Genomic DNA, 14,538 nt, shown 5'->3' with positions numbered 1-14,538 from the left:
ATGTAACGGTAATGAACATAAACTCCTGCTTTTGCTATTTGATGGATTGATCTTTGATGGTCTAGAAAATTCATGTCTCCCAGAGTAGCTATCTTGGAATTCAGGCCTCAAGTGTTACCAGCCTGAGAAATTGCATGTGATCACGTGTCAAGCTGTGATTCGATCAGACTCCCAGCCTCCCCACACATGGCAGCCTGTGCCCTCCCCAGGCTTTCTTGCAATCCAACAGGCAAAGAGGCTTCCTTTGACCTCATCTCCTTCTTCAAGTTGCAGCATATTTCCCTGTGAAGAAGCTATCCATGTTGGGCTGACCTTGAACCCTCACCAGGGGAGAGGTCCCCACTTGTCTCAGCCAAACCTCAGTCTGTGTCTTCATTGGATGCTCATAGTGACAGGCTCTTGGTGGCTCCTGAAGGTCATTTCAGTGAGCCTTTAATCGTGAGCCTCTGTGGGAGGCCTGGAAAGGTGTCTTAGAGTGCTCTGGTTACCCGCATTCTTAACTAGGCATCACAGAAGTCATGGCTCCTGTGTGTAGCCTGGGAGGTCCCCAGAGAGATGCAGAAGTTACCCTTACATTACCTGGTGTGCGAGTGAATCGTGCTGTGACACTGGACAGGGACACCGGGCACTGTACGCCTCAGATACCAGGTGGCTCACTTCATGACCAGGATGGCCTCTCTTTTGGACTAGTGGGCTACTAAGGTTGAAAGGTAGACTTTTCGTTTTCATATTTTTTTAATAATTAAAACATTTTTTAAAAATAAAGTTGGAAGTAAGGAATTGTAAGTAAGGTAAAGGTCACTATTTATGAATTGTCTCCTTGCTGGGAAGCAATACCGGGCCTTCCACCTGGGAGTTTATCAGCACAGACCGAGTGATAACTGGATATATGCACAGAATAACCAGACACTGGCAGCAGACATGTTTGTTAAGTACCCTTAACAACAGCTGAGGGAACTCTTCTTAGAAGCCTTGGGAAGGTGCAGCAGGTTGGTACCCAGGCACAGCTGTTGGTGATATGCACTTGGCTAGGGGCAGGGCTGGGCACCAGAGAGCACAACCACATTTACTTTGGAGACGCAGAATCCCCATTTTGCCGGGAGCACAGACTAATAAACAGGAGTGGTTTCCATCTTTTTAAACATGTAAAGTTCAGATTTTTGTTTCTGTTTCATTAATTTTCAGAGGCTTTTTTATTTTGAATGCTCGTGAGTGCCATCAGGGCCTGGGAATTCTGGGGACTGTGCTCTTTGCTGGAACAAGTGTGGGGCAGTTTGTGCTAAGCTTCCAGGGCTGCCCAAGATTCTCATCAAACTGTCTTCAGAGGGCTGTGCTGTACAGACTGATAGTCTCGGGCTCTGAAGCTCCGTTATCTTCAGCCCTGTGTAGGAAGCTTGATGCTGTCTCAGATCTCCAGGTCTGCTGAGACACAGCATGTCAGTGGCTACATCCTGGCTCAGTTTTACAGTACTGACTCCCCACTGACTGGCACTTCATCACAGATAATAGAGAGGAAGCTTAAACTCTTCTGACCTTCATAGAACCTGCTAGTTGATGGAGGAGACATGAAGAAGTCTGTTACTGCCAGCTCTGGGAATGCCGGGAGAATGCTGACTTCCAATGGTCAATTGGAGCAGCATGCCTCTGGAGAGTGACATTTGCCATGTCTGCCAAGCTTACCTCACACCCAGGGCAGAAGGCTTCCAGATGAAGGTTGTAGCCATTGATACAAGACTGGTTCATAGATCCAAACCCGACTGTGATTCCAGGGTCCTTGCTCCCTAAATGTCAGTCCCAGAGCCTACTTCTTTCGTCTGCATCAGGCCCTGAGTGGTCTTTATAAACCATGGTTTGTGATTAGCCTAAGCCACCTGTGTACACGTGAGCCACAGTGTCTGGGTATTGTCACTAGGGTGATCAGCAGCCAAGCAGGCTTTGGAAGACAAAGCATTCATAGTTGACTCACTGGAGTTTCAGGCCAGTTTCTGCAGTCCACTGTTCCTTGGCAGGAAGCTTCCAGTGAAGTGGGAGTGTCCTGGCCAGTCAGCAGATCTGTCTCTTCAGCTCCTTGAAAGAATTGGAAGCCACAGTGGAAAGTGTAGGGCCTGGAACATTCTGTGGCTCCTCTCCTGCTCTGCACAGCTTTCCATAGTCCCTTCTTCTTTCCTGAAGATTCTTTGTCCTTAGGACCATTTTTTTCCCCTATCCCAAGACTTCCCTGACTCCAGGTGACACTGATCCCCAATGTCTTGGTTTATTTTCTGTTGCTGAGATAAATCATGACCCAAAGAGGGATGGATATATTTCATCTTTCGGGCGATACTCAATCTTTGAGGGAACTCTGATAGGGCAAGAACTTGAAGCAGAAACTTTGGAGAGAGGCTGCTTACTGGCTTGCTCCCTGGCTCACGCTACCTTTCTTAAATAGCTCAGTCCCACCTGCCTAGGGAATGTCGACACCCACAGTGGGCTGGGCCTTCCACCATCACTTAGCAATTAAGAAGACTCCTGAACTGGCTATGGGACAGTCTGATTGAAGCAGTTTTTCAGTTGAGGTTAGCTCTTACCAAGTGATTCTAGGTTTGTGTCAAGTTGACAGTAAAAGCTATGGTGTGCCTCTGTGTTATCTCCGATGTTGTCAGTTTAGTACATGTAGTCTTTGTTCTGTGAAAAAGGTTTGATGTAACAGAGATGCTTCAAAAACGATTGCTTATGCTATGAGCGGCCGTTTGTGTATGTGATGTGTCTGAGTGTGTTTGTGTGTGTGTATCAGAGTGTTTCTGTGCATTGTTTGTGACTGGGTGTGTATGTGCAGTGTGTGTACAATGTATGTGTCTGTGTGTGTGTGTGTGTGTGTGTGTGTGTGCCCACATGTGCCCACACGCATGCACACACTTGTGTTGACTTTCGGAGATAGGGTTTTGTTCTCTGGTTCGGGATGACCAGCTATCTAGTAGCAGGCACTCATTGTGTAGTCAGAGTGACATTGATATCATTATCTCTTGGTCTCACAAAGTTCTGGGATTACAGTCCTGAGTCATCAGACCCAGTTTAAGGAGTTCCTAACTGAGGAAAAAGGAGAAGGGTCAGACAAAACTACTGGAGCCAACCTTGGAATTAAGCACTCATGCTCTGGAGGCTTGGTGATTGTATTGGTAGAAAATGGCCTTAGATGGTGAGCCCTCAGTTTCACTGTGGAAAATGGTAGTGATAACGCATCCCATGGGGTTCTGGTTCCCAGGACTATTTGTTGAGCTACAGAGGCAAAATGGCTAACAACAGTCTGGTACTTGGAAGACATTTGATTAAGGAAAGATGATAGATATGTCAGAAACTGCATCTGTTCCTGTTTGGGGGATGTTTATTTATTGTTAGAAAAGTTCCTCTGATTGTTTGGTTTGTGTGTGTGTGTGTGTGTGTGTGTGTGTGTGTTCATTTTAAGACATTTTTTTTTTGCTATTAGATTGGAAAACAAGGCTTGTGAGTCATGACCCACTTTACATCTGGAAGAGGGCCGTGGCTGGGCTTGATGGCTGCAGGAGCGGTCACTCTGTAGTAAACAAATCAATATTCTCATGACATAAGCCCATGGTGTGTGCTGCTCAGAGATGCAATCTATCAGCCTTCTGAGCTTGCTCTCGGGGAGCGGTCCCCCAGACGTGACTCACTGCTTGTTGCTATAAGCCAGCCTTTGAACAATGTGGTTGTGAGACTTCCCCGGGGTATACATCTCACACCTGGTTTAATTGTTGTGCTTCCATTTAAAGAGAATGAGTCTGTGTCATTATATTGGACTCTGGCCAGTGTGGTCCGAGTTTTCTGAGTTCAGTTGCTTTAAGACATTCCAGGATCCCCCCAGAGACCCAATTAGACAGATTTAATTATAGACAGTAAAGCAGTGCTCTCGTTGCTAAGGGTTTGAGCTTTTTATGCCTGTGACTGTAAAAGGCGTATCACACAGGTGAACAAATGAGACAAGAGCTTCTGCATGCTTAGTTGCTATACCAAGATTTGTACCAGAGTTGGGGTATTCTTTATTCTGCCTTAAAGAAGCCCAGCAAGGCAGACATTTTTATTTTATCATCTAGAGAACTAGGGGCCAAACACAGGAAAGATGTGCCCCCGTGGCTATAGTAGAGGTGCCAAGATTAACTGAGTCGATTTGACTCTTAAGACTGCAGGGGTCAAGCTCCCTTTTCATGTTGTCACCGTGGACAAGGCATGCCACTTCCACACCAGCCACACGGAATAGCCCTTTACTGCCAAGCTAAGTGCAGGTCAGCAATGGTGTCTGGGGTGGGGCGGGTGACACTGTAACCCTAACAGGACTTGGTGGTAGTCCTAGTCTTACCCTTTTCTGGTTACCTGCCCTCTCTTGTCTTGGGTAGGCCTCCCATGGACCACAATGAGTTTGTTTCTGATAACGTCACCATTTTGTGCCTCAAACAGAACTCCAAAGCCTCTCTTGTCCACAGAGAGATGTAAGTGGGTGATGTTCAGAGCCAGTGTCATTACCACAGAGCCCTGGAAGATGCAGAAAGCCGAGGGGGTTAGACAAAGGCCACTGCTTAGAGCATTGGTTCTCAACCCATGTAATGCTGTGACCCTTTAATACAGCTCCTCACGTTGTGGTGACCCCCAACCATGAAATCATTTTCATCGGTACCTCATACGTGTAATTTTACTCCTGTTGTGAATCATAATGAAAATATCCAATATTCAGGATACCTGATATGCAACCCCCAAAGGGGTCATGATATACAAGTTGAGACGTGCTGGCTTACAGCCTAGGGCAATACTTTGTATATGCAGTCAGGTCTCTGGAAAGCAGCTTTGAGAATGGTTCTTTGAGGAGTTGGCCTCGGCCCTCCTCTCCTACTTCCTTACTTCCTCCCTCCCTTTTCCTTTGTCTTCCTTCTTTCTCTTTCCTTGCCCTGTCATATCTGACAACAACTCTTTTGCTGAAGACATGTACTCCCTCCGGCCCTTGCAGTCTTTCTGCCACTTCTTCTCCAAGGATCCCTGATCCTCAGGAGAAGGGGATATAAAATTGCTATCCCATTTAGAACTGAATACTCTCCAGTTTCTTATTCTGGGCACATTGGCGAGTAGGATCTGTATTAATCACTCTCTACTAAAGACAGAAGCTTTTATGATGAAGGTTGAGAGATGTACTACTCTGTGGGTATAGTGATAAGAACCTCGGGAGCAGTTTAATACAATGTCCATGTGGCAGAATAGTGGTAGTAGGTTTATCCCAGGGCCTACAACCTAGACAGCCATGTGTTAGATGCAGGGAACAGTATCCAGTATGAGTTCCATCATAATGAGCAGAAAGTGGTTGGTTATTCCTGTAACATTCATACTATTATTGCCCCAGTGGGCACATCTTGCCAGTCCAGTAGTTAATGTAGCTCTCAGGGTTAACGGTTAGCTGTTTGATTAACAAATCACATTGCCTTTGATGTTTGAGAAGTAAAGGTGCTTATGCGCTTTTCTGTCTTTCTTTCAGTGCCTGAAACAGTATGTTGAGCTCTTGATCAAAGAAGGACTGGAAACTGCAATTAGCTGCCCGGATGCTGCCTGTCCTAAACAGGGCCACCTTCAGGAGAATGAGGTACGTTCAGGGAGGGAACATGTGATACTGTTGCCTGTGTATGGTTGGCTATGTCTGACTTATCAGGATGCTGTGGTTTTCTGCTTGGTCTTGTGTTGTATTATTTTCTAGCCCTCTCAGCATTACCATCCTTACCTGTAATCTTTTTTTTTTTTCCCCTTTCAGATTGAGTGTATGGTTGCAGCTGAAATTATGCAGAGATATAAAAAGCTACAATTTGAAAGAGGTAGGTGGCCTGCTGTAGAGCCCATTTTGTATCCCACAGAAGGTGGATAACTTTTATGGAGCCTTCTTTTGGGAAACATGTATATCATTTGGTGGGTGTGAAAAAAATTACACCTCTGGAATAAATAACAGTGTGAAATCCTCTGAGCTGCTCACGGCCTGGTGGCCTGGGCGTGTGATCTATTTGGAACCATGAGGGACTCGGGAGACACTACTTATATACAGAGATTGGGGCTTCTTGTTGGCTTAAGGAGATCCCTAGTTCAGACAGTTCTTCAGCCAGGTTTGGGTTTATTTGGTTTTGGAAACTCTTAGATAACCCATGCATTGAAAAGACCCAAAGGCATGGGAGGAGGTCCCAAAGCTTGGTACTCCCCTCTGGTGCCATTGCAGAGCACTGAATCTAGATTCAACCTGCTCTGATCACTGCCCCTTGCAGGATTAGCTAGCTGTGCTCATAAGGAAATGAGCCTTGGGCCTCATTTAGTATCACAGGCCTGATAGACCAAGGTCCACTGTGCTCCTGTCTATGGCCATTGGGTGACTTCCCTAGTTTCTAATCCTAGTAGGAGTCTAGCCACAACCTCAGCTCTGAGGGCCAACTCTTCCCCTCCTGCTATGAGAGACCTTCCTGCTAGACACAGCCCTGGTGAAGACAGAGAGAAAGGCCTGTGGAGTAGATTCAGAGGAGGGTTAGTTAACTTTGATGATCACATTGCCAGGCACTAGACACAGCCCTGGTGAAGACAGAGAGAAAGGCCTGTGGAGTAGATTCAGAGGAGGGTTAGTTAACTTTGATGATCACATTGCCAGGCACTAGACACAGCCCTGGTGAAGACAGAGAGAAAGGCCTGTGGAGTAGATTCAGAGGAGGGTTAGTTAACTTTGATGATCACATTGCCAGGCACTAGACACCCTGGATGCCTGTGCAGGCTTTCATCTTTGCTCCCTTGGGTGATCTGCCCTCAGGAAATGGTGTTTGAAAGAACCTACAGACCCCCTTATCTCCGATTTCAGAGACTTGAGGTCACCTGCAAAGAGCAGATGAGAGACAGTGCGATGCAGGTGGCTTCCTGCTGCAGAGCTTCTGTAAGGGCCTCCAGTGAGTGCTCTGACTGACAGTGCAGTGGAAGCTGCTGTGACCACATCCCCTCCCCCTAGACACTGTGAGCCTGCATCAGAGGCCTGCTGCTGAGCCAGATCCCAAGGTGATGGGCCTGTGTGGAAGTGCAACGTTCTAAGCAGGATACACCAGTGACGAGAGGCTGTGGACACTTCAGGGTATCAAGCTTAAAAAGAAAATAGGAGAAATGCTAACGATAATGTCTGATTTACTTTAAAGCACAATATATACATATTTTATGTACATATGTATCTTATATGTACATGTGTATGTATGGACAACTTCAAAAATTAACCAGGGGAGTGGAGAGACAGCCCAAAGGTTAAGAACACTTATAGATGTTCTTCAACAGGATTCTGCTTAAGTTCCCAGCACCCAAGTGGTGGCTCACAATCATCTGTAACTCAAGTTCCAGGTCTGACACCCTTTTCTGGCCTCTGTGAGTGCCATTGGCGTGAGGGTCATAGACACCCATGCAGACAAACACAGACAAGTTACACACATGCCCATAAAATTAGATTAAATAAAATTCTCACGAGGTCAACAAGGATTTTTAATGGCTTCAAAATTTGCTTTTAAAGAGTTTGTTTCTTTCCACCGTTCACGTTGGGACTGCTTACCTTAAATATAACATCCTGCAGAATTAAATATATTATCCTGCAGAATTAAAGACAGAATGAGGAGTGATAAAAATCGATTTCATCTGGATCTCTGAGAACCTCAGACTCTCTTGAACTCCTTTTCAGAGGGTCTTAACAGAAACTGGGGGGGTCGTTCCTATCCCAGCGAGATGAACTTTCTGTGGCTTCAGGCTTAATTCTCAAGTGCAGCTGGTTAGAATTTTCCTACCAAATAATTTTAAGCTTTCTTTTTCCTCCCAGTACTTTGGCTGAACCTAAAAGTTTCTGGCTCTTGAATAAGAAGTGAATCACCTTAACTTAGGTTAGAAAAATACTGAAAACTCTCACTAGAAAACTTCTTAGCAGCCTCGCGCCAAGTGATGTTTAGAGAGGATTTGGACGTAATGCCCCAGAAGCGCCAGCCAGATGGCACGTGGGACCCACAGCGCAGCTGGCTGCTCCAGCTAGCACCGTGGACAGACCCAGAGATGCAATCTCAAAGCCAACTTTGACTTGCTTCATTCCTTCAAAACTCAGTCTGTGGGGGGACGCCTTATGCACAGACTCATTTAGATGATTTCCTAACGTGTGGTCACAGAGAAGAAGTCCTACAGTTAGCTCTAGCTTCAAAAGGTTTTTTACTTAGCACCCCCCACCCCGCCACCGCCACACGTACACCCAGGTGACTTGACTGACCTCTGCCCCTTGAAGTCTTTGACCATCTGGAGGCCACAGAGGCTTCTTAACTACTGCTTCTGCCTTCTGGAACCTTCTCTCCCACTGGGCGTACTCTGACACCCAGGGGAGGAATGGCTCTGGGGAGACGGAGCACTCTTTTGTACATGCCTGCCCTGCGGTGTCTGACTGCGATGTACTGTGGAAGACTACACGTGTTTCTTTCCCTGTCTGTCTGGAAGCGCATGGTATTTCAACTACACCCTTTGGTTTATTAAAAGAAAAAAATCTCAGAGTGATTAATAACATGACCAGGCATGTTTCCACCCATCACAAGAGTCCTCAGTTTGTACTGTCTTCCCAACAGGGACTTAACCCACCAGCACAGACAAGGACCAGGGAAAATCACTCAACATAGCAGCAGGGAACACAGAGGGTGTGTTGGGTACCGGTCCACCAGAATACTTTAGCCTACCATCTGTCTTTAAAATGTAAGCCACCTTTGTAAACAGTGGCTGGACATTTTTCTAATAGCACAGTTGGGACTCTGCTTCAACAAGGGTCCTTAAGAAATCTGTGTTAACCCCAGCCTCCTCTGCACAACTAGTATGCCTCTGGCAGAGTGTAGTTATGACTTGATTCTTTTGCTTGCCCAGAAGGCATAGTTTGCTTCACGTAAACATATCTTATGTACATACATGGGAATGTGTAATATAGTAGATATAATTCAATGTAAGATTCAACATGGACCATGGGTTATTTATAGATGCTGCTGACAGGAGAGCTGAGGGACACGTCTATACATTCTAAGGGAAGCACATGAATGCTGCCTGCTGTGGGCTTTGTTGTGGGTTTCTCCTTGCTTGTATGCACAGCCGGGAGAGTTGAGCAGTGAGAAGGACAACGGGCATATTAATAGATCCCTGTTAGGGATTGGAGCTGTTGCATAACCAGGTGTGATGGGTGGGCCTCAGCCCAAGGAGGATGGGTACCTTCCGCCTAGAGACAGATCACTTCACCTTGTCCGTAGGGAATCTATCCCTGATGGTAGGCAGGGTCATACCATTGCCCTGAGTAAAACAGTCATAGACTTGGAGTTGTTACCATGGAAACCTTCCCTAGGTCTCCTCTCCATGCCACAGCAGAATGAGGCCTTCTGTGATAAAGGAGCAAGGTAGCCTCACTTAACTGTTGTCAAGGGTGGTAGCACAGGTCAGGAAGTATGTGAAGAGAAACCTACCTCAACCCACACTGATGTCTGGGGCTTCCAGAGCAAAGAGGATGGTCAGCAAGCAGGACATACGGACTCCAAGGGTCTGAGACAGAAAGCCCTACTCCTGGCAAGGTTCACCTGCAGCATGATAATAAGCATGAAGCCTGTGTTCATTCACACATCCAGCATGTTAAGTCCCCATGTCTCCCTCTTTCCAGAACTTCATTCAGTAGCTGTGCAGATAAAGTGTGTGTGATATCTGGTCCAGGATCAGGCTCCCTCCCCAAACACGTGCACGAAGAGGGGTGAATTTGAAAGTTGGTAGATGTGGAAGGGGAAGGGTGGCTAGCAGAGAGGATCATTAGAGTCCTTGGCTGTAGGTGCTCCCTGGGGATTTCTCTCAGCACATACCTGAGGGCTGTGAGGTTTCAGGGAGCACCCCAAGCCTGCCCAGCAGCACTTCTCCATGTCCCCCCGTTCTATCTCCATGTGCGTCTACATGTTCAGTGACCAAGAACTTTCTTCAGGCAGCAAACACTGACACCCACGTTGCACAGAAGCTACTGTTCAGGAGCACCACAAGGGGCTTTACAGTATTGCAATGGAGTCCAGTCAATGTGGAATGCAGTTCTCAGTTCTGGAGTGCCACATACAGCATCTCAGGACCTTGCTGTCCTAACAACAAGATCCTTTTATGCTTTTGGTGAACACTTCTTAATCAATAAGGAGTGGTTGCCTTGGATTAAGAGTCAGCCAACTATTGCTGTTAGGCCAGCCCATCTCCAACCCCCAGCTGCTATAATTAAGGTTTCCCCCAGAACCTTCATTTGTGGGTTGGTTCGTCGGCTCTTAACCCAGCAGCAAACCAAGTAGATGTCACAGAAAACCAAACATCACATGGTCTAGAACGATGTAAATTAATCCCCACCTTGCGCTTCATAGAAGTTGGCCTGCCTCCACACCAGTAGGTAAAACCATTACTGATCTTATACCTGACAAGCTTGCTCCTCCAGCACTGATCAGATTGTCCCCTATAGTTGGAGCAACAGGAAACCCACAGAAAAGCTCACACATGTGTATGAGGTCAGGACTGTGCAGCATTGGACCTTGTAAGGGAGGGTTTATTTGGCTCACAGTTGGAAGTTACATACTCTGTAAGTTATACAAGTAGAAGGCATGGTGGCAGGAAGGTAAGGTAGCTGGTCACACTGCATCCTCAGCTGGGAAGCAGAAAGTGCTGGGTAACTGTTCCTAGCTTGATTGCTCCTTTTTATCCAGTCCAGGACCACAGTCTGTGAAATTGTATTGCCAGAGGCTTGTATCCTAGGTGATCAAGTCTCCTGTGGAGTTGACAGTCAGTGCTAATCATCATGGCCTTCTGCACTCCCAGTCAGCTGGGTGTCCCATTAGGTGAAGTGCCTGTCTTTGGATCTGGTGAGCTACAACCACATCCGGCTACCTGGCTTAGGGCCAGGAGGTTTGCAGGCAAGCATGTTTTCTCAGTAAAAGTCAGTGCTCCCCAGATTGCTTCTGAGGAGAGCCTGACTGCAAAGCTGAGGGCAGGCAACTTGTGCAGGAGATGATCCTGTGATTTGCTGGCCTGCCATGGCCCCTGCTGTTAGCCTCCTGTTTGTGCCTCCTACTGCACCTGGTGAAAGTTCAAAGTCCACTAGAGATGAGGGAAATGGAGATGCCCTGCTGGCTCACTATGGAGGGCAGCTCAGGACGAATTATAAATGCAGGTTTTGGATCAGGATGTGAAGAAAGAGGAATGCCACCATATCCTGTTTTTAAACTAAGTTTCCTGACCAATCCCATCAAGTCAGGCTTTGCAGTAACTTGGGCATAATCTGCAGAGAAGACAAGCTTCTAGTTTTACCCAGTAGTTAGGGGTTCAGGCTTGGCAAGAGAATCTGACTTGGGCACGTGAACCGCCCTATTAGAAGACTGAGAACAAAATTAGACACCTAGGTCTGAAATCAGACATCTAGAACTGGAAATGCCATAGCAAAAACCATGGTTTTGTATGCTTCGTGAAAATGTAGTAAGGCAACAGAACTAGTACAATATTGCCTGCTTGGCTTGCGCCCTTCCTCCCTTCCTCCCTTCCTCCCTTCCTCCCTTCCTCCCTTCCTCCCTTCCTTCCTTCCTTCCTTCCTTCCTTCCTTCCTTCCTTCCTTCCTTCCTTCCTTCCTCTTTCTTTCCTTCTTTTTACCGTTCAATAAATACTTGCAAATGACTGCGTATGACCCTGGCACTGGGTTAAGTTTCAAGAAAAAAGTTCTCACCTGACTTCAGGAAATATGTCCTGCTCGCGGTGGGGGAACCAGTGGGCAGGTTGCAGACAAAGATCTGGTAATGTTGACACTTAGAGGAACTGGGCTTGGCGAATACTTCTCCAGAATATAATGGAACTGGAGGCCAAGATGGCAACTGAGGTAGCCCTGGGCACACCACGTACAAGGGTAAAAAGCTGGAAGGGGTTTGTGTGGAATTGGATGGGCACAGGAGCTGTAAAGGAACAGTTTGTCTGGGGAGTGTCTGACTGGGTCACCTAGATGTCCTTCATTCTCACTGCCTTAGGCAGGGCCCCAGAGGGTCTCCATGCTCACCCTCTCCAGTACCCATGGTATCCTGATTCTAATTTATGCCTTCTGTCTCATTGTGCTAGAGGTGCTCTTTGACCCTTGTCGGACGTGGTGCCCAGCATCCACCTGCCAGGCCGTGTGCCAACTCCAGGACATAGGGCTGCAGACCCCGCAGCTGGTGCAGTGCAAAGCCTGCGACATGGAATTCTGTTCTGCTTGCAAAGCCCGCTGGCACCCTGGCCAAGGCTGCCCAGAGACCATGCCCATCAGCTTCCTTCCCGGGGAGACCAGGTACTGTGTAGGAGCTGTGGTACAAAGAGTAGGCTGGGGGCTGAGGGCTGGGGGCTGGGAGCAGGGGCTAGCAGAAGGGTTAGGCTTCCTTCCTGAAGGTCTCACCTGAGAGCAGGTGGCTGTAAATGCTTTGGACTCAGAACACACTCCACCTCCCGTCTCTTTCAGACCTGTGGTTTACTTGTGAGAACATTTGGCAGGTATAACACAAGACCCTGGGAATATAAAGATGTATAACATAAAAAGCACCCTCTGCTCCCTGCATGAAGCACATTGGACTACTCACCCAGATTAATTCCTCTGGTACCTGCAAGTTTTCCATAGCTGCCCTCTGTTGGAGTTTATCTGAAATGGGAGTGTAGGAGTAAGGACAGTAGGCATAGTAAGTGCTGGTGATAAGCAAGGTCACCAGTAGGACCACAAGTACCTGAAGCCAAGGGCCCCACATCTTTCTTTTTTTCTTTTTTAAAATTTACATTTCAAATGTTATTCCCTTTCCTGGTTTCCTGTCCATAAGCCCCCATCCCATCCCCCTCTCCTTCTTCTATAAAGGTATCCCCCTTCCCTAACCAACCCCATTCCTGCCTCCCCACCCTGATATTCCCCTGCACTGGGGCGTCCAGCCTTGGCAGGACCAAGGGCTTCTCCTTCCACTGGTGCCCAACAAGGCCATCCTCTGCTACATATGCAGCTGGAGTCATGGGTCTGTCCATGTATAGTCTTTGGGTAGTGGTTTAATCCCTGGGAGCTCTGGTTGGTTGGTATTGTTGTTCTTATGGGGTCACAAGCCCCTTTAGCTCCTTCAACCCTTTTTCTAATTCCTCCAACGGGGATCCCATTCTCAGTTCAGTGGTTTCTGAAAGTCTGAGTCTATTAGAATACAGCAAAGGACTACTGTGTTTCTTCCCTTTTGCTTCTCCTAGTCAGATAGCCCAGTTGTTTGCCCAGATGGACTTTATAGATGAATTTAAAAGAGTGAACCATAGGAAACTGGTTATATCAGAGGTATTTCCCCACAATAAAATGTATACCATCATGTAGTTCAGTGAGGCAAAGAGGCTATGGTCCTGCTGACCACACTCTCATGGCTGCACTTCCTACCCAAACGGGGCCCTCCCCACCTGGTCCCCAATTTCTTCTGTTTTCCAGTCCTCAGGAAGGTACCTCAGATCCTCTGTGGCTCTTCCAGCACAGCCCTGCCCTCTCTCCCTTTGTCCGTAGGTCTACATGTCTGCTCTGTTCCTTACCAGAGCTGCCTTGACACCCTTTGCCCAGGATCCCTAACCATTCTGTCATCTCTATCTCCAGGGTAGTATTGGTGGCTACATCCTCTGTTTTCCTACTGTGGAAACTTGGATGCATTCACCGCCATCCAGGACTTACCATGTCGTAGGTCACATGTTCCCATGACTGACAATTCTACTGTCAGGCAGGGACTATGCAAGCTTGACGCTTGACCTGGCATACGTCAGGCATTGGATACCAGCAAAGGCCACTGAATTTAGACGTAGGGTTATAGAAACTTCCAGACTCTAGGAGGAAACATACTTGCTTGGCTTGATTAAAAGTGATCGATAGAGGTTGATTTCTAGGAAAGGGAGAGCTAGAAGCAGATGAAGCATCTACCCAGGGAAGCAGTCCAGTTTTTTATTTTTCTCTCAGAGTAATCCTTAGTAAGTGAGTGAGTGAGTCCTGTCTCTTAGCAGGAAGGACAGGAGTGGAGGGCCCTTCCTAGTTGAATGGAAGAGGTTCCCAGCCCAGTCATTTTTCTTATCATAAAACTTTCTCAGGCCTGGGGATGAGCCCAGTCAGTAGACTGCCTGCCTATCATGAAAGAAACCCCATGTTCAATCCCCACCACGCGATTGAAACCAGACATGGTGGCTCATGCTTAGAATCCTAGCATTTAGAAGGACGTTGACACTGAACAGTTTCCTGGATTACTCTCCATTTTATATATTGAAGAGAGGGTCTGTCAGTTGAACCCAGAGATCATCAATCAGACACACTAACTATCTGGTCTACCCTAGGGAGACCCTGGCTTTACCTGCCTCTAGCACTAAGAGTAGAGAGAGATACTGCACCAACCAAGCTTTTATTTGGGTTCTGGGGATCCAAACTCCAGTCCCTGTGCTTGCATAGCCCCCACTTTTCCCACTGAAGCATCTCCCCAGCGTTTCCCAGAC

At 47.2% G+C, this 14,538-nt stretch overlaps 1 protein-coding gene across 3 annotated transcripts in view; it reads left to right on the top strand.

Annotated features, from left to right (window-relative positions):
* The window catches only part of Rnf144a (ring finger protein 144A), a 119,703-nt gene that overhangs the window by 85,848 nt on the left and 19,317 nt on the right, over window positions 1–14,538 (top strand). For all 3 annotated transcript variants that reach the window (XM_087554264.1, XM_087554263.1, NM_001082410.1), the window contains 3 exons: window positions 5,513–5,617; window positions 5,783–5,843; window positions 12,145–12,352. In XM_087554264.1, the coding sequence (XP_087410390.1) occupies window positions 5,513–5,617; window positions 5,783–5,843; window positions 12,145–12,352 (374 nt within the window). The remainder of the gene's footprint in view (window positions 1–5,512; window positions 5,618–5,782; window positions 5,844–12,144; window positions 12,353–14,538) is intronic.

The sequence above is a fragment of the Rattus norvegicus genome, chromosome 6, assembly GCF_021556685.1.
Source record: "Rattus norvegicus strain SHRSP/BbbUtx chromosome 6, alternate assembly SHRSP_T2T, whole genome shotgun sequence".
NCBI lineage: Eukaryota > Metazoa > Chordata > Mammalia > Rodentia > Muridae > Rattus > Rattus norvegicus.
The sequence above is the reverse complement of the archived record's forward strand: the minus strand, read 5'-3'. Positions and strand labels throughout refer to the sequence as shown.